The following is a 25,758-nucleotide window of genomic DNA, read 5'->3' on the forward strand; positions in this document are numbered from 1 at the left end:
TTTGCTTCTTCTGCCAGTTAACTTTCATAATCCAATTGCTTCTTTCATCTGTTCAGATACATTTTCTTCCATGTGACATGCCACTTGGGTGAATCACAACAGTCAACTGAATGCCCTAGTTTACTTACCTGGTATGTGAAAAAAAACAACCCTAAACTTACTTATTGGGTGCATTACAACCCTCTTTTCTTAAAAGAAATGCTGTAACCAAAGAAGCAGAAAGCAAAACATTGTAAAAAACTGAACCATGTCTAATGAAAACACTGACATCTCTCCAGTCTATACATTTGCCAAACCACTGACATATTTTAATAATCGTTTTAAGGATATGCATTTTCATTATTTTATTAAAACTAAGGAAAATCTAACAATTAATTTTAAGACCACATCTGTGATTTTAGGAAAAAGGACTAATTTAAAACATAATGGTAAAGTAGTTTATATTAAAATAAATCTTGCAAGAACTGCAGCTACATCAAGACATAACAGATTAAATTATTCAGAGCAATTTGTCAAGTATACTTAATGCAAGACACAGGTCATAAAAGAGACTCACATGGACTTTTTATCTTGGTACACTGTAGCCGAAATCCCTACAAATATACAGTGTAAAGTGAGTGGGGTGTTATTTGATTGTTTCCAAATAGTGACTCTTACCTGGGGAAAATATGCAGTATTTAGAGTTCCAAAAAAACTTATCTCCTTGTCTTAATCTAGCAAAGCCAGAGAAATATTTAACACAAACTCTGTGAGAAAAAAAGAGATCTGATAGTTCTTCAGAAATACCTCCTTCCTTGCTGCACATGCTCTCTCTGAACTGCGTGTTGGCAGGTTCACGAGTCAAGGCGTGAATTTTATTGACATCAACTATTAAGATAGTTGTTTGGAAAAGGTAATGGGGACAGACCTGGAGTTTGAAATACCCTGCTAAACCACAGCAAAGAACAGGACAGAACTGTCTGCTATCCTCCTCAGGATATTTTTTGTTGGTATTTATTTTGACAACAAGCAATTTAGAAAAACTCTCTCCACAAAATACCAGCCAGAGATCTCAATCCAGACAGTGCTGATTAGTTTACTGCAGACATCTCTGCTGGAACTATTGACTTTTCATTTTCAGCTTATGCACCTGTAGCAAAAACAGCAGTGGGCACAAGCCAGAGACCATGGCGTGACCAGGATCCAGAAGAAGTGCTGGGAACACTCCATCTCCTAATGTTCCCTAACAAAGACTGGATGTCTGTCTGATAAATCTGCTTTAGGTAAACTGAAGCTACCGGTAATTGGATGAATTGCAAAAATGAGTGACATACCTCTGCTGGCATGATCTACATTAATCATCAATCTACACTAATCATGTCAAGCAAATTATGTAATTAACATAATTAATTCATTATGGGTAATTAATTAAGTCCAGAAGAAGACGGCCACATCTGCAAACTCAAAATTCACTCCACAGTAGAAACTATGAGACAGGAGACAGGAATGAAAGACTATTTTTCTCCCTAGTAGGAAGACATTATTATAGTTTTTAAATCACATGAATCTGAACATTTTTACCTTCCAAAAGAATTGTTTGGACAGTTTGCTTGGCTAAGAGGGCCAGACTGCACATTTGTCTAGTCAAAAGAAAAAAAAATTAATAGGAACCTATGCATGAAAAGTATTTGTACAGTGTTGAGCAGATATTTAAAAATTAAAACATATTTAGCAAAACAGATTTCTATTTTCAAGATGATCAGGCTGTTCTGTCATTTTCTTTCAGTCATATATGCCACCCAGGTGATTTTTCAAGTATAGCATAAAATTAATCACATGCTTGTATAAATATTTGAATGCATATACACTTAATTACAGAAATAGAATTGGTGCATTTGTTGTGATTTGTTTTTTTGCCTGTAAAATCGTGATTCTCTTCCAAAAGTTAGTTACTTTTCATGCACATTGATTCTAAAGCACATTGATTCCAAAATAGCAGCATAATTTGAGTGTATCCGTGCCAATGTTTTCTACTTTATGAAAAGCAACACACATCAGTATCAGTCTCCTGCAATCCTAAGCAGCCCTGAAATACACTTTATTGCAGCACAATTCACAGGGTATCTCCATGAGCCATAAAACACTCCTTCCCTCAGCATGTGAGAAAGTCTTACTCTCTGTATTCCTCTCCTCACCACATTCAGCTAGGGTGTTTTGATGCTATAATCCAGCTATTTCTATTGGGACTAGGAACCTGGAGCAGATGTTCTACACATCCGAGCCAGGGAAGACAAGTGGATCATTAAATTCCAAGACAGTCAGCCCAAGCTCCCTCTGTATTCAATGGGGAGCACTGTAGCAGAGGGCAAATCCCATCATCCCTCTACAGGCATCTGAATGCTGTCCTCCAGAGGTGCCTACTTCTCTCCACAGGCTAAAGGGAGCCAACTGCTAATTGTGATGTTTAGAGTTAAAATTAATTAATTTAAAAAAAAATCCCTGCACTGCAAATAGCCACTCCACAGTTTTACTCAAGTTTTCAGTATTCCCTCTTTCTGAAGGGAAGACAGCAGCTAGTAACCTGTCAGACCATGTAAAGCCCATCCTTCAACTCTGATATACTAGAGAAGAGAACAAGCTGGAAAAACCTTCAGAACTGTTTAGCCTAATTTAATATTTATTGCTATTTTAAGCTGGGTGCCTTAAAGGAAGGAAAGAACTTTAGAACAATGAACAGATTTGGAATTAAATGGACCTAGAACAAAAGTTATGTTTCATAGATTTTAAGGCAACTCTTGAAAAATTTAGAAGCACAGAATTAAGATGGTATAGAAAGTATGAGAGACATGAGCACATTGAGGCCCATGTTCTTAATGGATAGGTGACATTTCCATTACAGAAAAAAAAAAAAAAATCAGAAAGTCCTAAAATGGAAGGCACTGATCTCAAGATTAGGCATACAAACTGTACTGGAGAAATCTTAAGCAATTTATCAGCACCAAAGCTGGATGGACCGAGAGGAGTCTGAGAAGAGCTCTTCATTACACACCTCAGTAGAATATTTCTTCAAGAGTTTGGGAACAACATACTCGACTCTGAAAGAGCAGTCTTCAAAAGCTTCAAGACATGTATGTGGCAACCAATTGAACAGAACAACTCAGAACAGAAATCTCCCCTTGGAAACACTACATGGAATTGGAAAGTAGGAGAGATTAATCTTAAAGCAGATTTACAGGAAGTTGAAAAAGTAGACTTGAAAAATTTTATAGAGTCTGTGGATGTCACTGCACAGTTGATCAGAAGTCTGAAGTACAATGATGCAGGAAAGTGAGGAATCAGGTGTGGCATTATTGAAGCTAAGGGTAGTAAATTCTACTCCTCTTGGAAACAAAGTTTCATGGTACCTCAACCATCTGTATAGATGTTCATGACCTGAACAATCAGCAACAGTAAAATCCCTAAGGAATAGCAGGTACATCTCATCTTCCAAATATTGCATTTTCATATTGCACTTTCTAGCCTTTGCATATATTCCGATTTTCCAGAAAACTGCATTACCCAATGCATATATTGATGAATTCTTAATTGTTTGACATAGGCAATTTCTTTTTCAACAAGAAAGAGAAACCACAAAAAACATTTGAGATGTAAGGCTGCATTAGACAAGTGTATCTTTGATATTTAATGTCTTTTTCAGTTATCATTAAAAACTTGAATAAATCTCCTCACATGATATGAAGTCTCTTCAGGTCCTAAAGATTCAAACACAGACACTCAGAACAAACCTAGGACTTGTAGTTTATTTTGCTGTACTATGCTCCCTCTGTAACTTAGGGTTTGTTAAATACAATTGTAACTGCCATTTATTTCAAACATGCATGTTGCCTATTAAGAAATTAATTGTGAAAAAGGAAAAAAAACCTCAGAGGAAAAGTTTTTTATTATTTTGAAAATGTAGTGGGATTAGACAAAATGACACACCTGTCTGTAGTGCAAGAATTAGCAGGTTTCTGAGGAAAGCTCTTGACAGTGAATGATTTAACCTGGAGAACAACCAAGTTCAAGCTATGGTTTTTTTCAGAGACAACAGTTGAGGCCCATATGCTACTTTCTGCTCATACCTAAAAATAACCACTCACTAAAGCAGTTATAAAGCCAGGTCACCCCACTTTAACCAATATGTAATCTAACAAATGGGTACAACACCTTTCCTACTGCTCTGTAGTTGAACTAATACTTGTGCTTATACCCATTTACTACTGCTTAATGGAGCAATGTGAAATGGAACAGTATCAGCGCAACACACTGACCAGCTCCCATGCTATGGCATCCTACAGACAAAGCAGTAAAACCTTTTTCAAGGTGGTACAAGTTTGTATCTTCTGAGCCAGAGAGGGTAACAGGATCCACATGTCACATCCAGAAGGAAAACGAGTGGGATATTGTATAAAAATGCTGTCTATAGGCTGGGTTTTTTACCACCTGTACTTGGTAAAAAAGTGAAGATTGCATGAAGAGAGTTCAAACCTGCAGCCCTGGTGAAGGAAGGCAGAAAAGCTAGGCAGATGATGAGCACAAATCCTTCTCTCTCCAGGTCATCAAGCTGCCTAAGAAAGCAAAGCAGGCATGCTGGTGTCTGTGTCCCTGACTGAGCACAGAGTACCTTACTTGACCTCAAGGCACCAAAACTGAGCACTGCAATCTGTGATTGCAATGCTTACCCAATGGTAAGCTCAGTGCTTAAAAGACTTGCCATGATTAAAATTGAAGGTGTATGAGGAAACATGTTCCCTACTAATGGCTAAACTATTGTTTGGTCTCCTCCTTTGAGAGACACCAACCAAAATACCTATAACTAGTACCTGCTGGTTTCCTCCTGCTGCTGCAGCTGTAAAAAGAAGGCATTAGAAATAGTAGCCTTCTCAGAGAAGTTTGCTTATTTGTATTCCTGGCACAGCTCACTTGCACGGTCCACAAAACGCATTCATTAACAGATAATAAAATAGCAGAAGGAGGCTTTCTTCAAATGTTCCACTCCTTTCTGAGCACAGGGGGAGTCCTCCAAACATTTCACTGATTTATCAAAGAAAAGGCCCACCTTCTAGCAGGAGGGACATATTCCACTGCATTTTCTTGTCAGGCAGTCCTCTGCATTTAACTGCAATTATTTATTTATATGAACTTCCTTCTCCATTCTTCCTACCAAGATGCTTGTGATTTTGAATAAACAGCTGTACAACAAAAACAGCATAAAGGCAGAAGGGCAAAATATTTAAGAGCAAAATTAACAGTTGCACCAGAACGAAGAATGAGATGGCAAAAGGAAACCAAAATAACTGAACTCCAGGGGGCCAGGGATAAACACAGCAGTTTTTTAAAAAGGGAAGTCAGGCTACTAAGATAGTGAGACAGCAATGAGATAAACCAACCAAGTGGTGAGACCCAAATGCGAGACTGCCCAAAACAAACATTTCAAGACTTATATTTAGTTGAGGAGCTGTGAGTACTCAGAAGGCCATGACCTTCTTTTTCTTCAAGGTTCTTGAACATTTACTATATATAACACAAGTATTTATGATTTAAAACAAATCCATTCAGCTAGATTTTGACAGGATTGCTTGTGACATGTCTGAGAAAAATGCATTAGTTTAAACAGTCTGAGGAAATGAACCTAGCAGACTTGGCGTATCATGCCACATAATTTCATCTACTTTATGAAAGATATACATGGAGGGTAAAAAAGAACATTTCTTTGAGCTTGCTTAGATAAGTCAAGATAACTCAAAAAATCCCAAGAATGTCTGCTGTGCTCTCTAGACCAATAGAGCACTCCATGTTTAGCAACAGGGACTTCTCTGTACTCTATATAATTTTCTCTTTCACACTGAATGCTTTCAACTTTTTTCAACTTCCTCCTGTCCTCTAAGCTATTTCTTAATGATTTAAGACTAAACATTACTTGAAGCTGGATCAAAGTTCCAAACTTCTTCTTGCATTTGTTGAAAGTAACAATTTTTCTCCCCTGTCGTCTCAAGAATTCATTCTGTCAACTTCCTTGTTTAATCTGATCCATTATTATTAATATAACTATTAACTGTATCAATTTCATGTCTACAAGTTCTCAATCACATCTGATGTCTGCTATACACACTGGAGACTCAAACAAGAAATTAATACCTTTCACAACTGCACGTTAGCCCAGTTCACAGACACTTGTGAAAAATGTAATATACTAGAGGTTTCCTTTTCAAATGTAGTAGGCACTGATGTCCCTTATCCTAAAGGGACAAAACATCCTGCTGATCAAAGAAGTGCTCCTCATTATTTGTTAATCCCACAACTAACAGCAGTAATTATAGCTCATATAAAGGCATCGCAGTCAGGATCAGAATCAAGATAGATCAAGTTTCTTGTCCTGCAAATCTAGTAACTTGGAATGTGTTTTGGTTCCAGAAAAGTTACATGAAGAACAGCTAAAAGAGAAATTTTAATTTTTTTTTTGTATTCTTGGTGACATGTGAAATGGGCAGATACCTTATTATTGCCAATAATTATTAATCTTGCTTAAGACTTATATTGTAAGCATTTAGAATATGCTTCCAATTCAGCTATCTTTCAATATTCCTGGGTCTTCAAACAACTGAGCATATGATATTTTAACAGAGACTTACATTGAATTAATGGTTAATAAACATGTTCCTTAGGGTTTTAAAATACTTGCTATGACAGCATTTTGCCTTTTTGTAGCAACAATTGGTGATTACTTGAACAGAGAGTGCCTGCCACTATGGCAGTAACTTATGTTGATTATGATTTTAAATATGTAAAAATGCCTTAAGGCTTGGAAAGTAGATACAAGTTTAATAAATATGGGTATAAATAGCTGACTAAATAACCCACTACACAGACTTTTATAGATCAGTTCTCTACAGATTTCAAGGCAATGCCATCAATAAAGGCAGCAAAAAAGGCTGACAGGGCCAGCAAACCCTGCCAGATTTTTATAAAAACCCACATTTCAAGGGCTCAGCATGCTGGTGATGCCATATTAATAATTTAAGAGAAAGAGTTGATCATTAAGAACACTTGCTCTATATATAACACTCCAGTATGTGCTGGGGAATAGGTTGTCAATAAATTAAGCAAGACTCATACATCCAACAACATACTGCTGGAATACATAGGATTTTTTTTTACTCTGACTAATGTGACAACTTATAAACTTGGATTAACATAGAAAGAGAGATCTGAAGGTTAAATCATAGACCCATGTTTTAAAAATTGTGGTTATTCAGAAAAAAAAATATTTCCTATTAAAAAAATTCCAAAATTTAAAAGGAAGATTAAACAAGATACAATGCTTGAAGGAAAAGTGAAAAGGACTTCCATGTGCCAACATAACTTCTTTTACCTTTCTTCCTAAATGTCACAGAACCACAGAACCACAGAATATGCTGAGTTGGAAGGGACCCATCAGGATCATTGAGTCCAACTCCTAGCTCTGCACAGGACAGCTCCAAGAATCTCACCAGGTACCTGAGAGCATTGTCCAAACACTTCTGGAACTATGCCAGGCTTAGTGCTGCGACCACTGCAGCACTACCCACTACCACTCCCCACTGCCCTGGGGAGCTGCTCCAGTGCCCAATTAACCCCTGGGTGAAGAACCTTTATTTAATATCCAACCTAAAACTCCTCTGACACAACTTCAGGCCATTCCCTCATGTCCTGCCACTGGTTACAAGAGCGAAGAAATCAGTGCCTGCCCCTCCTCTTCCCCTCACAAAGAAGTTGTAATTGCCATGAGGTCTCCGCTCAGACTCCACTTTTCCAGGCTGAACAGACCAAGTGACCTCAGCTGCTCCTCACATGAACTCCTTTGAAGGCCCTTCACCATCCTTGCTGCCCTCCTCTTGACACTCTCTAATAGTTTAATATATTTTTCTTATATTTAACTTATATTTTTTATATTTCTTGTATTAATTTCATCATCATCTGCATAAGTACCAGCATATGCTATACAAAGTACACCTTTGTGATACACATGTAACAGGTTTAAACATTTATTCCAGTGAATATTATCAAAAATGCTTTGATCATACAGGATAAACTGTATTGATATAAATTTAACAGAAAAAAAAAGAAGTTAGACAAAGAACTATTAAGATCCCTTTATGAAAAAATATTTCTTTGTACAAAGCACAAAGTAGACCCAAACCTCTTTGTAACAACCTCTCAGATGGCAAATGCTGTAAGAGATGAAGCACTGCTGCTGGAATGGCAGCCAGCCACAGCAGCAGCATAGGGAATGCTCCCCTGTCAGAAATTCCTAACCAGCTGCATTCCACCACAAAGCATGGAGATTGCAGCCCAGCCAAGAAACACACTCAGCCTTTGTGGTGGACCTGCCCACGTGCACCAGTGCAACACATTCAGAATCTATGTGTGTGTATGCTATGACTATGGTTTGCATTTCCCAATGCATTTGGCCCTTCAAGATTACTTTTAAAACCACTGATAAAGATTCCAGGTATTCCAAGTAACTTCCTAGGTTCACTTTTGCCTGCTTTTTGGCTCACTGCCTTTCTCACCAGATTTGAGTAAATCTCACATGGGACTCACAAAGCAAGGACCCCCTACTGTGTGCAATATCTAAGAGAAAACCAGAGAAGAAACCCAGTAATCATTAACCCAGTAATCGTTACTTGCCAGGGGGCCTAAGCCATCTAAAGGACTAACTCCACGACTATTTGCAGCTGTAAATCACAAAAACCTTGTCTAATCTAGGGTGCATCTGAACCCTCCCAACTCAGGGTGCCAAGCTATGTAACATCTAAGTCCTCCCTTCTGAGCCCTCTTCAGCTGGCAATGTGTAGGACCCAGTGTTGCTGGCAAGGTCAAACCAAGGGACTGAGTAACCCTACTCAGACCGTGGAAAAGCAGTTTTAAATCCCTGGTTAGTCTGAGAGAGTCTGAGGTCCCTTATGTTTAAAGGCATGCCCCCCGTGAGGCAGCTCAGGGATCTGAAGCTGGCCTGGTTTCAACCCACGCCAACAGAGCTGCCCCAGTTTACACGGAATGCTTGAGTGCATTCACTGGGACTGTCTGTACCTTATGAGCTCAGGTCAGGCCCCTAAAAACGGACAAATTCAACATTCTGTGTCTGTTCAGAAGACGACAGAAATATTCATTTGAGTAGAACTGGGACCTCTTCTTGCTGTTGCCCCTTCATGTTGCCAGCTTTTCCACTATTCACTTAAATCCCACAGACTCATGCTTTCTATTGAACACAATGAATTTTCTTCTACTATTTCCAACTGCTTTGTTTACCATCGAATGCATGTCTTCTCATATAAGTTGGGTGCAGCTCCATAGAAATTAGTAGAGAAGTTTCATGTGGAACCTCTATTAGGCTTTTTTCTATTAGTATTTTTATGGCTTAATCTTTTTAACCATAACTCAAATATTCTAAGATAATTCTCATAAAGTACCTATACTATCTAGAAGTATAAAAACAGTTGCATACTACCAGTCCTCTGAAGATGAGAAATTCACCATTTACTGTGTCCTTGCTCACACCTTTAATAAAATATTTTTAAACACTTTCACAGTTATTATTAGTAACAGTCATTTGTAATGTGATTCTTGCTCATTGATTGGGACCCTGCTGTGCACGGCGCAGCAATGCCAAACATCCCTGTACCAAAGGGTTCATAATTTAAATATGAGATGAGAAACCACACATCAATACAGAGGAAGCAAAAGGAAAGAATAAAAGATTTATCTTCTACAATTATGTAAGTGGTGTTTTAGGAAAGGAGAAGAAACCTTGCAAGGAGAAGTGAGAAGCAACTGCATGCAACCAAAGAACAAACACTGAATGTACAATCTGTGGTTTTATAAATATCTTCTATAACATGTAGTCGTGACAATAAGAGTCCTGACTGTATTAAGGTACAAGATGTCATTTGTGTCTTGTATTCATTTCTATACTGTTTGGTTGCTCAATTCTGGATTAATTTTCCAGTTCCTGTATTAGACTTTTTGCTGCTGTGTTTGAATTCTCAGGAGAAAGTTCTCTATTCTATTTTCTCACTATCATTCTTTTCCTTTTCTCTTCTCATTCCTTTTACAGATTAAACCATACGCAGTAAGGCTCTGGCATCCTCTATTGTTTAAAATATTAACACCAAATAGTAATGAAAATCATGAATGATTGAAATAATTTAATTTTGAGAAATTATCATGCAATGTTATGTAGGAGAACTGTATAAAATGTTATTTTCTTCCACTTACATCCTTTTGTGTAATGAAAGATTCGTTTAATCCTTTTCTTTTCTGTGTGTATTTTGTCAATATGCATTACATTCAAATTTCTTTAATTTTTTTTAGCTTGGAAATCCTGCTATGCATTTCTGACAAAAGCATTGATCGAATTGACATATTTCTCTTTGCCTTTTTTTTCCCCCCATCAAAAATGTGCAGAACTGCACAGTATCATGCCACTACAAGAAATGTACTTTGGATTCAGATTTCAGAGAGATCAGCACATGGATACTGTATATTGGTTATGAAGGACATGATATTTCCTAATAGTTTCCTCAAAACTTGCATATATTTGCAGATATGTGCTTAGTCACACAAAGGCAGAAAGTCTAGAAATTAAAGAGTTTGTACAAAACACTGTTTGCTGAAAACAAACAGAGATTCTAATAAGCAGAGTTATATCTCAGATATGAGAACATTTGTATCGCATAGGATAAAACTGCTTTTTGTAAATACTAATTGCTTGCTCTAATGAATATCATTTGTTGCATCTGCAGTACTGTTGTTACTTTTAAGAACAGAAATCTCATCTCTCCCTACTTGATGTTATGTAGATTTAGACCCAGGCACTAGTAGTTTGAATGTCTCATTTTCAGAAATCCCTCTGGCTAGTTACATGGCAAATTTTTGACCTGCTGGCCCCTAATGCTTCATTTTTTAACCCTGGCAAACTAAAATTTTTATATTTTTGTCAGACGATTCTATTATAAATACCAGCAGAAATACAGAGTAGCTTGTACACTGGTGTTTGTTGATGTGTCTTGGTAATTTAATATTACAACTTATATATTATATTGTAAGCTTGTCTCTACTCTCATAAGTGTTTATATTACATTTTTCCAGTTCCTCTCTACAAGCAAAAATCTAATTTCCTATTTACATCAGATGATATATGGTCTTGGGTTAAAAGCACTGATTAACATTCCTCTGATCTCTTACTTCAGAGTTTAGAAAGGAGATGTTTAGAAGGGCTACACAGTAATAAAAATTTTGCACTATCTTTATTATAATTCTGTAACATTTTTCCAGTGCAAAGATTTCACTAGCTGTCATATACTTTTGCCTGCAAACTGCAAACTGCTTAACTTCTTGCAGTTGATATTAAAAACCATGAAGATACCATTGCCTGCATCCTCTCAGTTCTCAGCTTGTAGAATGACTATGGGCAGTCTCATTTCTGAAAGATGAAATCTCCTTTCTTAAGGATCTCTTCCAAAAACATTAACTCTTCTCTTTCTCCGTTGTAATGTATTGAATTTCTTATCTCTCCTAATCATTAACCATTAATCACCCTTCATGGTGCAACACTTAAAATCTGAGTAGACAGATAGGAAATACCTAATGCATTCATACATAAAAGAGGAGAGAATGAAATGAAAAAGCAAAGGAGAAAAAAACCTGTAATTCAGCTCCCGTATTATTCACAGGGAACAGGCTTTGAGATGAAGATTCTGTCTTTTCCTTTCCCTCTCTCTTGATGTAGAGTAGTATGTCAAGTGACATGGAAGATGATAGGTAGGATATCATGTTTTGTCATTCACCTGTACATATTACACTGGTCAATGTCTTATTTCAACCTCATATTCCAAGGCCTGGTGAGTTATATCATTGCCAGTGTCCCCCTGACAGTATTGGTTTACAACTGTACCCAATTTCCTATCAGAAACAGCATCTGTTAAGGCTTATCTAACTCAAGCCTTCCTTAAGCATGAACTGCTTCTGCTTTCATTTTGCTTCAGATTATTGTTGATGCAGAACACAACAACCACAAAACAGGCAACAGCTGAATCTAGCAAGTTCAGCAAGATTAAAGACAATTTACAGGTCTTTCACTTGACTATAGGTGTTGTCTTAGGTCTTAGGTATGAAAGCACAAATAAACAAAGAGAAAAGGCATCTGATGGAAAAAAAAGAAACATGTCCCCAACTTTCACTGAAAAACACTTGGATAAGTGAAAAAGAATGACTGAAATTTATCTCCCACCAACATGCAGTCTCTCAGGGGCTAAACTAATGAGAGAAGGGAAATCACTGATGCAAGGGCTATGCCCTACTGAGAATATGTATGTCTTGACTAAAACTTTTCAATATTTCCTTTCTGGCACAGTTCAATCCTGGCTCATCTATATTATCAATACCTCTTGCCTCTTTAGTTTTACAATTTAATAAAAATGTAATATTCTGTCTCTTAATAGTTTTCCTGTAAAAGTTCTATTGCATATTTTGAACTAAAACATGAGAGTGCCTTTTTTCATGTGTCAAATATTTCACAAAATTAAGTAATCAGAATGAAATTCAAACATATTCTAAGCATCTTGATATTGACTTAGTTCATTTGCCAAGTGCTCAATGTGGTCATCAAAAAAATTGGCTGAAATTATTCCAATCCTTTCTATTTTATATGCACTGAGACCCAACAAGAATTATAAAAAAGATATATAAAAGACTAAACATAAAAGATTCACATAAAATACTTTCTTCCTGTTTTTTAACTCTAATTCAGCAGAAATGGTCAAATGAAGGCTTTCACTGATTAAATGTTTTCAATCATGTGTTCTTCAGTAATTCTTTGGCATGGAAGTGGCCCTGCTGTGGTCTCCTGCTCAAGTGCTTGCCAAGCAACAAAAGGTTCTGCTTTAGAGAGCAGAGAAATGAGGATGGATTATTAGAGCATGGTTCCAGGCTTTATAAAGGAACATACTGTGAATATATCCCAGCACTATTTTCCTCAATTTGAATGCACCCACGTTTTACCCTCTGATAATTTTTGTGTTTCAAAGCTTTTTATGATCAGAAAGGAGTTCCCCACACTTTCATTTTAGCACATTTTTAACTTGCACACTTTACTGCTCAAGCTCTATAAAAAAATAAATTAAATCCCCTGGCTAAAGACTGTGCACTGTTTTTCTGGACTGTAGTCTGGTTTTATGTCACATCTTTGAAAAGAGTATATTAATGTAGAGTTTTACCTACAAATTCTTATATGTGTAAGTTTAGTGAAGTAAATTACTTCAGTGGAGTTATGAGTAAAGTGGAAAGACCACAAGATCTTGCTCTGCTCCCTTCACTACAAGACAAATTTCTCTGAATGAAGGGCTGGCAAGACTGCGCCACATAATCTGGTAGTGCAAGATATTAATTTAAAATAAAAAGGTCAACAAAAACCCAACGTGGCAGTTATCGCCCTGACAGCAGTTGCCAGAATTTTTTAGAATAGCTATGTAGATTATTGACAACAGAACCATGGAGAACTGTCACATGTATCTTATTTTTCTGACATTTTAAATAAACGTATTCAAAAAGCAGAAAATATTCAGTGCTTGTTTCCTATCAGTAAAAACAGTCATAAATAGTTTTCTTAGCATGGTTCAGGGCAAGGACACAAGTGTTTCCATTACATATGAGGTTTCTGTACTTTGTGGCCTGTAATGCAGAGGCTACACCAGCTGACTTCTGGTTTTTGCATTTAAAGCAAGATGGGTCTCAAAAAAAAAGGTATTGGTTTACTGGTTGCATGTTAACTCCAAAAAGTATGTTCATCTGACAAGGACATTGACCAAGAGAGACTACCTACTGCATCATCTTCTGCCTGGTTCCCTCACCAGTATGCCCAAGCATACAACGTACGTTAAAAAATCCTTGCAACATGGTATTTAAAATATGCCTTTTGCATTGGCTTGATATCTAATCCACTGTGATCCAAATGAAATGAAAAGACTCTTTCCTAGAGTACTAAGAAAATCTGTAGTGATTGTTTTAGAGCAGACATTTACACTGTGTCCTTAGACTTCAGTGACATGAACGCCAAAGCAGGAGTGTTCCTTACCTGAATGAGAATAAAATTATGTGTGTTCATTCTAAAAGCTTCGAACACTATTTTGTGAGTCAAGGCAATGCAGTTATATCCTGAAAAAGAATCAACACGAAACATCTGGGGTATCAGAACAGACTCGGAGCACTAAATGTGTTGGAAAAAGCAAATTTTTCAGTTGGCCTCAGTGCACATCAATGTTTATGGAATAAACAACATCTGAGCTTTTGTAACACATTTCTTATTTGAGGGACAAATGCATAAGAGTACTTTGCAGTGTTCTATTTTCACATTCATTAATGTCAAAACCAGAGTTTTCCAGTGACCTTGCTCCGCTCAGGACTGTTATTACTAATGGATCTACCACAGTCTCATACTCCTAAACTTCATACCTCATTTCTTCCATGCTAACACACATACAGATCATTTGAGGGGAAAAAATCCCCTTATCCATATCTAAGCTCCATGACCCCCCACTTTCTATTACTTCTCATAACAAAAAAGGTTAGGTGATTTTAGCTTGAGTGTGAAAGAGGGAGTAAGGCAACCCCAGAAACAGATCTTAACACCTAATACATGCAACAAGTTGTCTGAGCACAAAGTTTATTCCAGGTTTTGCTACTGAACTACTTCATGAGCATTAGGAAGTCAAGGCCCTCCACCCCTCAGCTCCATTTCTCTAAACTGATAACAATATTGCCTTGTTATAATTTGCAGTTTGGAAAAACAGGGGAAAGCTGTAATGAATTTTGGTTTTTTTATCCAAAGGAAGAGAAGAATGAAAGAAAATTTTAAGTCTTTAAAAAGATACTCTGTGGGCTCCAAAACTAGTCTATCTTATGACTTAGCTGACCTCACTGTCTAACAACTTTCATTTGCTGGAATTTAAATCTAGTACTTCTTCCCTGCTGTATCAAGACAATTCCCTTGGTCTTTGCATCACCATACTCACTTAACTTTAATCACTGACTACAGAAATTATATAATATCATTTTATATCATGCAATCCATTGCATGTATTTTGGAGTTTCAGTTAACATAGACTAGCAGTATGGGAACTATTTAATATATCAGGTGATGCTAGCTGCCTAGGGTGGAATTCACCACCATCTGAGGCAAGTACCTCAGACTTCATTTATAGTCCATGAAGTGTTGGCTATGATGCACCTCATCTTCAGGGTCCAAGTCTAAAACAAGTAATAAAAGGCCCAGTTCCTCTTCAGGATTTGGTGAGCATAGGGTGACTGTAAGAAACACAGACTCACTGAATTTCATTTGCAAGAGCGCTTTGGAGGTCATCTAGTCCAGCCCTCATGCCCAAAATTAGATCAGGTTGCTCAGACCTGGGCCCAGCCAATTCCTGACACCTCCAAAGATAAACCTCATAATTTCTGGACAAGGAGTTTTGGTAATTGACAATCCTCACAGTTAAAATTTTAAGTTTCTTGATCTCTTACAGAATCTTTTATTTTTCAACTGGTGCCCATTACAGATGTCTAAAATCACCTGAAGTCTGCCCCCTCATGCAATTAACAGGCTACTCTCTTACAACATTGTGCTACTGCTCACTTTATTTGTAGGTCTTTGTAGCAAGCAAGAGTCTTTAAACTTGCGGTAGCGTGGTCCAAGAATTATCAAGCCAGGCAGTTAAGAAAGGTTTAAAAGTTTCAAAATAGTTTGTTTTTCTGGGCAAGGAAAGTAATGAGATTCCCACCCCCACCACCCCACCCCCCCATGAGATAACAAGTATAGAAATTAAAGGACTCATCCATAAGATGGTTGGGTTTTGGCTTTCTGTTCAAAATCTAAGAACAATGAAATATAAACAAAATCAATTAGAAAGCCTAGTATTCATTTGGAGGAGATCCATTGATAATTGGAAAGACTAAGTAAAGGCAAATTAGAGATGTTATTAGGAGACTACATAAAATATAAGAAATTAGAGCTTCAGAAATGTGAGCTGCCCAACAACTTCTGAATAAAATCTATGCATTTGTAATAGATAAAGCTCATCTGCCTGCTTATAATTCAGGAGAAGATCAGTGTTGTTATGAGTATAGAAGAACTTGAATAATAAATTTAGGTGGAGATCACCATTTTCACTCCCATTTGGTTAGAAGGGCATTGTAACAGCTGTTTTTCTCACCAAAAGCAGCTGACTGGGGATATTATTTTTCAATTAATGATGTTACACTATGAATAGATTACTGCACGTAGGCATGAAAACAACAACAATTAGTGAAAGAAATTCAGCAATGTAACAAAGTAGGTTTTGGTTTCCATTTAATTGGAGGGTAGGGAAAGTCAGAGATTCAATAAACCCCTTCTAGACACAGTGAAATTTGTATGCTGAAGGCTCTCAAAACAATCTGAGACGGCAAACAGATCTAGAAAAAAAAAAAAGAATTAGGGAAGTGTAAAAGAGTGGAGAACAAAGATGCCAAAGACTTGAAGCAGTATTAAGAAAATCTAAGGGGATTTTGTTTTTTAAATAAGAACGTAATTTTGCATTGAATCCTCAAATGAATAGAGATTTCAGTTATTTAGAAATGCCATCCCATAATATCTTTACATTGTTACATGCACTACGCCAAGCTGTGTAATTCAACACTTGGTTGAGTGTGAAAGCAAATCGTTTTAGTTTTACATTCCAAGTCACAATAGAAGAAGAGATGACACCAAAGGAAAACAGCCCTATCTTAAGAGACAACACCCTACTGCAATGGTGCTTATAAACTCCATTTCATACATTAACCACATTCCATACTATCTGTGTAAAACACAGCCAAATTTGGGTGCATAAGATGTGAGATCTATATTAACTAGTCTTAGAGCTCTAACATACCCCTCTAGCATAAAATGAGGACCAAATCAAATAGCTGAAAAATTCACCTCCGGGGACATCTCTAGGTCACAAAATATTCCCAGTTCTTCTCAGAAGCAAAATGAAAACACCAAATAATGTGAAGGGGTAAATATATATGACTCAGGAAAAACAAAATCTTATTTGCAGGTACGTGACTTATGACCAACATGTATGTTGAAAATATGCACTCTACACCCTGCTATGAATGAATATCCGTGTGAATGTCAGCTGGTGCAAACAAGACTCTGTTTAAGTATTGGGTTTTCTTTCTTGTGTCATTCTGCTCTGCTTTGTGCTCTTTTCCCAGAAAATAAGCAGGTGAGTACATTTATATTCTGACCATGTACAGCAAAACATCAAGGGTTCACATTCCAAGGACTCGCCCCTCATAATTCACACCTTGCAGCACCTTTCTTAAAAAGACTATGCCTTACAGCTTTCACACATTTTCTGTCACTGTCTTGCCCTGAATCAGAAATTGATGAAAACTTCCTTGCAGTGAATTGAGGGACAGGGATATTGGAAAGCTGATCTTTCTGATCTTCTTTGATTTTACAAAACCATATTTTTCTGGTTGGTGAAATCAGGATTAATTTCTCTGTCTGAAAATGCACAGGACATCCCACTATAACATTTGCTGCATCCCTCCCCTAAAACTCTCAAAATAGAAATTATAAAATTGCTTTCTTTTTTTTCCACAAGTCTGTAGGAGTAAAAGCCTGATTAGTAATTCCCTGTATAAGAAAGAAGAGTGCCCCAGCAAAGAGTGTGGGAACATAAAACTGCTAGAAGAGAGAAGCCAAGTTATACAGTTTATCTATTCATTTCTAATAGAATGTGTTCCCAGCAGACAGTTTTATATAGTAGGAACTTGTGATGTGCAGAGAAAGATAAACTCTGGTCAAGTAATCTACATCCCATCTGAGACATGGGCTAATCTGGAACTTCCAGCAATTTTTTTCTTCCTAATGATACATGAAACTGTCATTTTGGACTTGCTGTACATTTAACGTCCTTAATGTCAGTGAAATAAAAAGGGGCTTAAATGTCAGTGAAGAGCTGAGGGGACACTTGGGTTGTTGAACTGCTCCCTCCCAGAACTACTTCCTTTCTGTCCCTCCGCATTTATAGGTTGTGGATGGTCACCAGCTCTTGCATCCAACAGCATGGTCCTTCAAGTCAACTGCTGAGAGAAGTCTCTTTCCACAGCAGTGTCGCAGTGTCCCAGGTGCTGAGCAGCTGAAGCCTAAAGACAGACAGCCACCAAAGGATGTTCATCCTTTGTGAAACTCAACAAATGGAGGACCAAGACAAGAACTGGGAAATGAATGAAGAATGGGTGACGGGTGAGCAGACCGCAGACACAATTCTGATGAGCTATGATGAGGCTTCTCCCACTTTGGAACTGAGGCTGTGGAGACACTGACTGGTTCTAATAAAGCATCTGCCTGGTGAAGCCATTACCTGGCTCCAAGGTTCTCTGAGAATACAAAGAAACCCTTTGCATAATGCTTTACTCTATGAATTTCTCTAAATGCCCCACAGCACCAGCTGAGGAAACAGTGCATGGGCTTTCTGTTCTGTTCCCTGAAAAGAAATATCAAAAAAGTTCTGAAAACCCATGGGAAATGTATTTATTTCAAGTTGTAAAAAACTTCTGTCCAGCAGGAAAAAAATAAAAACTTTAATTTCCCTGGCTTCTGCAAAGAGAAAGATGAAAAAATACACAAAACTATCCAAGAAATGTACACACTTTTTCCTTAGAACTTGAAAGGCCCACACAATTCATAAAAAGAATGTATAAAAATGTATAAAAATGTTTATTTATAGTATTCTTCACACATTCTACTGCAGTTTATTTCCTACTTGTTCTGCAGCTACCAAAGAGTTTTGTTCATCTTTCAGTAACTACACGATGGTCTGTAAAAGCACAAAAAATTCTGACTACTGAGGGAAAGAGAATATAAACATATTTTACAATAGTTGACAACTCCATCTTTGATTGTCTCCCCAGTCCACAACTCCATCTTTGATTGTCTCTCAATCTCATTCTTTCTATCAATTTCATTCAATATACACTTTGATGTTTTGCTCTATCTAGCCATTGTTTTGGGTTTATGTGGAAATTAACAAACTCAGTTTTTCTGGGACTTTTGAAAAGGGAATGGACACATATTTCCATGAGTTTTGTGATATATTTCTCACATGACTGTGAAATTACATTTTTCCCCCCCCACTTACAGGGTATGGGTAATGCCATCTAATTTTCCAGAAGACATGGTATTAAAGATGCCACATACCTTCAGAAACATCAAAATACATGCCAGTAATGCACTGAAATAAATAATCTCCTTTGTACTACATTCCAGAGAAATGTTTGGTATAGTCAGTGTCTTCCTTTTACATACCTTGCTCTTCTTCCCCATACCATAGATGAGAGAGGTATTATCATTCAAAGCAAAATCTCATCTTAACCCAGAGCACCCAAAAATGTCCCATTAAACAACTGACAATTTTTTACCAAAGTGAAAATGGAGAATTATTACAAATACAGTAAAACATATTTTTAAATAATAATTTAAATAATTTAAAAATAATATTTACAGACCACAACACATTTTGTAGATAGATTAAACTAATAATTAATAAATAGTTTTTACATTTATATTTTCACCAGAGTAATCCATACAATGTTTTAAAAAGTCAGCAAAAGTAAAATTTTTTTAAAGTTATAGTTTGACTTACTGGGAAGTACAGAAGTAGTGATCCAAAAAGAATGGTTTCCAACAGCACCAGCCCTGAAGCCCTGATACTCTAGAAGACAAAAACGAACACAAAATATTAGAAAATTCTCTCTGCATGGCATTTTCATAAAAGTACCTCCACTTTTGTCCATTACTTCCATAGTAATGTTTATTAAGCTGTGTGTCATGCTTGCATGCTCCACAGTCTTTAAATCACAGGCCCATTACAATGGTTGTGTTTCACAAAATTCAATTTAAAAAAATCTTTTTCCTACGTTAAAATTCAACAAAATGAAAAGTATTCAACAGACATTACCTGGGTATGATTTGAAACTGGTAAATTTGCCCTCAAGTGTCAAGACTTAGGGATCATGGGAATTACAAACATGAATTTAATTGCAGAATTTGTGCTGCATTGTTTAATTTCATGAAGTCCCTAGAATATTTTTCCTCATTTAATATTAATGACTTGGCTTCCATAATAAGTATGAATAATCTACAATTTTACTGAATATAGTGTGCTCTGAGACTGCAAGTACATTTACTTTTCCTAATTTTTTGTACAAAGATGTTGATCCATTAACTTGTCAGAATTGTAAAATACTACACCATTTCCTTATCGCATGTTGTTTAAGAAAACCAACATGGCTTTCTCAAATTTTAAAATAAAAAAAAATAAAAATCCTAATACAAAGTGCATTCCAATAAGTTTGATGATTTAGATACAGTGCAATCATGCCTTATCTTAGAGACAAAACATCAACACTTGTGAGAAACTGAAATGTTAAGGGTTAATGACTCAAAGAATCAACCACTGCAAAAGCAGGGGTGCTTTGCTGGTATGTGCAAGGTACAGCCCAGGTGCAGGGGCTGCAAGCACCAAAGGATAACCATGACAAATTAATCTTTGTTTAGCAAGAAGCTGGGTCTGAACCAGGTAAGGGAAGAGGCCAATAAGAAGCAGATCCTGAGAGGTGGGATACTGCTTTTTATCAGTGCCCTCCACGAGTGGCTCCAACATCATACAAGACACTGGCAGAGGTCAGTGAGCTCATGTCTCTCATGACCGAGCAATAATCAAACTACCAAAGAATATTTTATTATTATTATTATGTACAATGAATCTCTGTGTACCAGAACGTCCAACAAAGCTACTGAAATGAGCTCCATATAGAGAAGATGGAAATTATCTAGAACATCTGAAATCTATTTAACTCCCATGTGGACACTCTTTTCTAAACAAGTCTGTCACATCCTGATCAGTCTTTTCTGATCAAGCTTGTTTCTGGGCAGCATGATCGTAAGATAACCTGCTGGGGCAAAGAACTTCAGCATTTTTAGTTCTTCTTCCATAACAATAAATTATCCCATGATTTTCTTCTCACCCGTGTTCTGGTAAGGGCCATTCTCTGTGAATTCTAACTATACACTTCTGCTTCCTGCCCAAAAAGAAGTGTGGCTTACAGAGCTGGAATTCAAAACGGGCTTGAATTCAGGTTTTGACTGGACTTTCACCTCAGTCTTTGGTACCAGGAGAACAGGGGGTTCCACCTAATGTTTACAGATATCACTGCTCTTCTAAACAGGATTCCTTGGCAAATGGAATGGTCATTCTAGCAGAGATGAGTGCTATCCACAATGATGAAGAAAAAGCTCAAAACTTCAAAAACAAAACATTACAACTATTTTTATGTTAAGTGTAGAGAAAAGAAAAAAAATAAATTGGAAATTGAAGGATAAGCTTTCTCCCAAACTGCAGTTTTGAAATTGTTGGTTTTCTCTATTTAACACATGATTTTGGAATATTTTTATTTCTTCCATAATGACCACTGTAGCCCAAGAAGTCTAGGAAGAAAACATTATCCAGCACTGAAACTTTAATAACAGGGATTAACTAAAGAGAAGAAAAAACTAAAGCAGAATGTTTCAAAATTAATTGACTAAAAATATTTTATTAGATACACAGGTATTTCCAGAAGTGTGTGAGTAATAGTATTTCCACCAAAAGCTGAATCTTCTACTGTATAGACTTTGCAAATAAAAGTCCCTAAGTCATGGCTGGGGGCAGGATCACAAATGTCTCACTTTATGGGCATCTGCAACACACACAGCACTGAATATGTCCACACACATCGGGAAAAAAAGCCCTTGCTCCTTTAAGAAAATAAATAAAAAAAGGAAACCAATGATAGCCCAAAATTTCCACCAGCCAGTGTCCACCTATACAGGCTGCACTAATAAAAGTCTCCAGTGGAATTCACATAAATTAGGGCATCTTAGAACACAGCCCTGAAATTTCATGCAGTGAGAATTTCTTCTGCTTGGATGTAATATTTGTGGTGTGGGGGGGTTATTTACTTTTTCTTGTTTATCAGCTTCTTGAGGTGTTTTGCATCTGTCTTGCTTGTTGGCATTCATTTTGGTTTTACTTGTTTATTTCTCTGGCTGTTCATCCTGTGTTCAGTTACTTTATTGCCACTTAGTCTGTGTGTTCATTTCCCACTCAGAGTTTCATTTCTGTCTTTACCTATTTGTGTCAGTGGAACTGTCCTTTCTGGATTTCCTTGTCTCACTCAATGGTTACACATTGTCGACACCTAAGCAATACTGCAATTAATTTTGTTTCTAGCTTCATGCCAACTTTCATATTTAGCTACCTATACCACTCACTTATCTAGGTCTCCAAAGAGTACTGTTTGTGAAGGACTGAGTTATGCCTTTTTTGTTCAGGATTTGTTCAGTCTTCCATCCATCCATTCTATCCAGGGCACATTAGCAGCCTTTGAGATTATCAGTCATTTCTTATCCTTGAATCTCAGAAAGTAACACCATTTCTGTGAAAAATCCAATTAAGAAGGGAAAGTCATTAATTCCTCTTGACCACTGCTAAAGGGTTATAAATAAATGTTTAATAATTATTTGCACAAGGGAAATTCTAAAAAGTGTAGCTGCCCACGTTGCACCAAGTGTAACAAAACAGAAGCTAAAATTATGTATAAACAAGCACAGAAGATACTGCATTTCAACTGTCTGTGGTTCTAAGCAATCCAGGAAATACAACAGCATTAATTAGCACTGAATGTCATCACATAAATCAGTGATAAGAGTGTAATAGTATTTTCCTAGTGGAGAAAAAAAAAAAGACAAAATAAAATTAAATTCTGTATCAGTTACATTGTATAATACTGAATTAATGGAACTGTAGACTTTTGGTGTCAGTCCCGGAAGACTGCAGGTTCCTCCAGGACCACATGTCACTGTGTATTATATGAGCATGGTACCATGGAAACCTAGTGAGGGGAAAAGATTGGCATATTTTGATTTTTTTCACTTTTGTCAACAGTTCTGCCACTTCTGCAATATAAAGAGTGACCAAAGAGGGCTGTGATTTACAGAAGATGCAATGCATTGAAGAAATCCCCAAATATTTTATTTTTCAATCATGTGGCCCTTGATCATTTCTGTTATACAAGTAATGAAGTCCGTTGAGATACATCATGATGAAGGTAAGGTGTTCTGCATTTTGAAACATAGGCATTGTTGAATCCAAGTTGCACTACACCACCTACAAGATAGACATTTGAGAAAATGGTTTTTGCTGGTGAAGAACCCTCACAATAAAAATGGTTAATATCCCAGGGACATCTTTTCTTATAAGGGCAGAAATTCCTTCCTTGGGGACATGCTACTTAGATCAAGATTCCTGTTTCCCATCAAATAGTGGTGAATATATATATACATGAAAGAAAATCAGGAATGACGTAAATAACACCTAAGTCCAATTTCAGACTATTGAAATCTTGATGGTTAATTTAAAAGACGAATATGTACAAAGACAATCATCAAAAATCTGGATCACTTGAAGTGCCTATTTCACTAGGTTATGCATTCAGTTAACACAGAAATTAAATGAAGATCCAAAGACATTACTTTCAAAAATAAAATGCACTCTAATATTGATAGTTGCCTAATCACCAAGAGATTAAATTGAATACACAAAAAATCTGATGAAATAGGAAACCAAATTTCAGGAGCAGAAGGTGAGGCTCAGTATATTCCTCTGTTTAGCTTACAAAGAGCTTCAGAATACCTGAAATGAATTTCATCTTTCTTATTCAGCATGGCCTCACCTATTACAAAAGATAAACCACAGCTCACTAAAATTGTCTGCATAAATTGTAGTTCAATCACACAGAAATAAATAATTTATGGTAAAAAGATAAAAAACCCAATCCAACTGCAAAGTTCAAGATTCATAACTTCTCAGAGGAAACAAACTGAAAATGATGTGAGAAGCGCTAGAATAAATCTTATTGAGGTAAAAAAAAATCTCATTATTTTCATGACTTAGAAGGCAAATTAACTATAGATGAAAATCATTACATTAATTTCAGATCAACTAAAACGTCATAATTCTGAAAGTTTTTAATCCAACTTCAGTTTATTTTGTTCACTTTTACTTCACAAGAGCCAAATGCTAAACCACTCTAAATGAATACCTTACGATGGCATCTGAGAAATGCTAATGCCAAGCATGGTGAGATGTTTCAGCTCTTCAGAATTTATTAAGCTAAGTAACCTCTCATTAAGTTTAGATCATGGAATGTATGTTTCACTGGAAATAAAAGCACATTTGTCTTTGACGGAAACACTGCTATGCATAACTTCATTACTCTTCCTACCAAAGTATTGCTGAAAGGCCCAGCCCTAGGGAAGCATCAAGTAAGTGCAGAGCCTGTACAAGGAAACAGTGAAAGTGGCTGTGCTATCTGCACAAAATCAAGAGGTTAAGACAAAGGACAGCTCATGGATAAGGGCAGATGAGAACAACAGTGGCAATATCACATTTCAGAACTAGCAATTAGTAGTCCCAGCCTATCCAGTATCCCACTCTAAGTCACATACTTTGTCAGCTCTTGAATCTGAAGACATGATATGGAGAGCAGGGGATGCTCTCAAAAAGCCTTCACACAAAGCATGAGGAAAGTATGAAGGGAACAAGGAGTGTTTTTTGGACAAGGAAACAAGATGAGGCTGGTGTTGAGATTTCTGCATCAAAGAAATGGCAACAAGAGACAGGAAAAAGTTCATGTAGGAGCTGAAAAAACCAGAGATGTACAGCTCATGTGTGATGCCAAGAGGGAGATGCAATGAGGACAACAGAAAGTGGCAGAGCAGTAAATGATGTGCAGCATCATTTTGAGCAGACAGACAGGAGCAGTGACTGCATCTGCCAAGGGCAGCTGAAAGGACATCGCAATAGTCAAGACACAAGACACCAAGCTGAGACAACAAACTTAGGGCTGCAGACCAGCAGAAAACATGTATTAAAAGGGAGCTCAGAAGGAGTTCAGCAAGGCTTAGACATAGCCGGAGGCACAGTGAGCTCCAGAGTCCAAAATGACGTTTGGTAACAAGCAGGTTGCTACAGTAACTATGAAAGCAGAAGTTGTGATGTCCTAGAGGGAAGCAGGAGGAGATCAAGGTTTCTTTTCTGCTATATTGAAGTTGATGAGAAGATGTCAGAGAAAAATGTCATTATTTTATTCCAGACAGGAAGAGGCATGGCTGGGGCAAGGAAGGCAAAAAGCAATGTGACTGTGTTAATAGCAAAAAGTCCTAGCTGACAGTATGAGCCTGCTCCTAAAAACCTCCCACTTTCACCCAAAGAAATAAAGAAAAGAATGAAGAGCAAGAATATGTTTTAGTCTGAGTGATCTGTGTTCAGCTTGTACCACAAGACATAGCCAAAACCAACCAAACAACCAAATTACTAAAAACAGTACAAAGTTTCTCTGAACATTCTATCATTAATTGAAAGGTTTGCAATTATAAATAAGCAGAAAAAAATGCAAGACTTTCCCAAGAATAAGGTTTCCAATACAGTTTTATTTCTACTATTTGAAAGTTCTCACGCTACATTTTTTATGCTGTTTTCTTTTCCTGTTTCTTAACATATGTTACTTCTTTCTTCTCTCTGGGTAAAACTTCTAGAAAATCCTATCGTCTCATCCTCATAAAAGTTTCTCTTT

The 25,758-nt window shown here is 36.9% G+C and overlaps 1 protein-coding gene across 1 annotated transcript in view; it reads right to left on the reverse strand.

Annotated features, from left to right (window-relative positions):
• Nucleotides 1-25,758, reverse strand: part of GPR158 (G protein-coupled receptor 158) — a 180,218-nt gene that overhangs the window by 59,400 nt on the left and 95,060 nt on the right. The window contains exon 5 of the mRNA XM_062494249.1: nucleotides 19,728-19,796. Within this exon, the coding sequence (XP_062350233.1) occupies nucleotides 19,728-19,796 (69 nt within the window). The remainder of the gene's footprint in view (nucleotides 1-19,727; nucleotides 19,797-25,758) is intronic.

Source organism: Cinclus cinclus, chromosome 1, assembly GCF_963662255.1.
Source record: "Cinclus cinclus chromosome 1, bCinCin1.1, whole genome shotgun sequence".
NCBI lineage: Eukaryota > Metazoa > Chordata > Aves > Passeriformes > Cinclidae > Cinclus > Cinclus cinclus.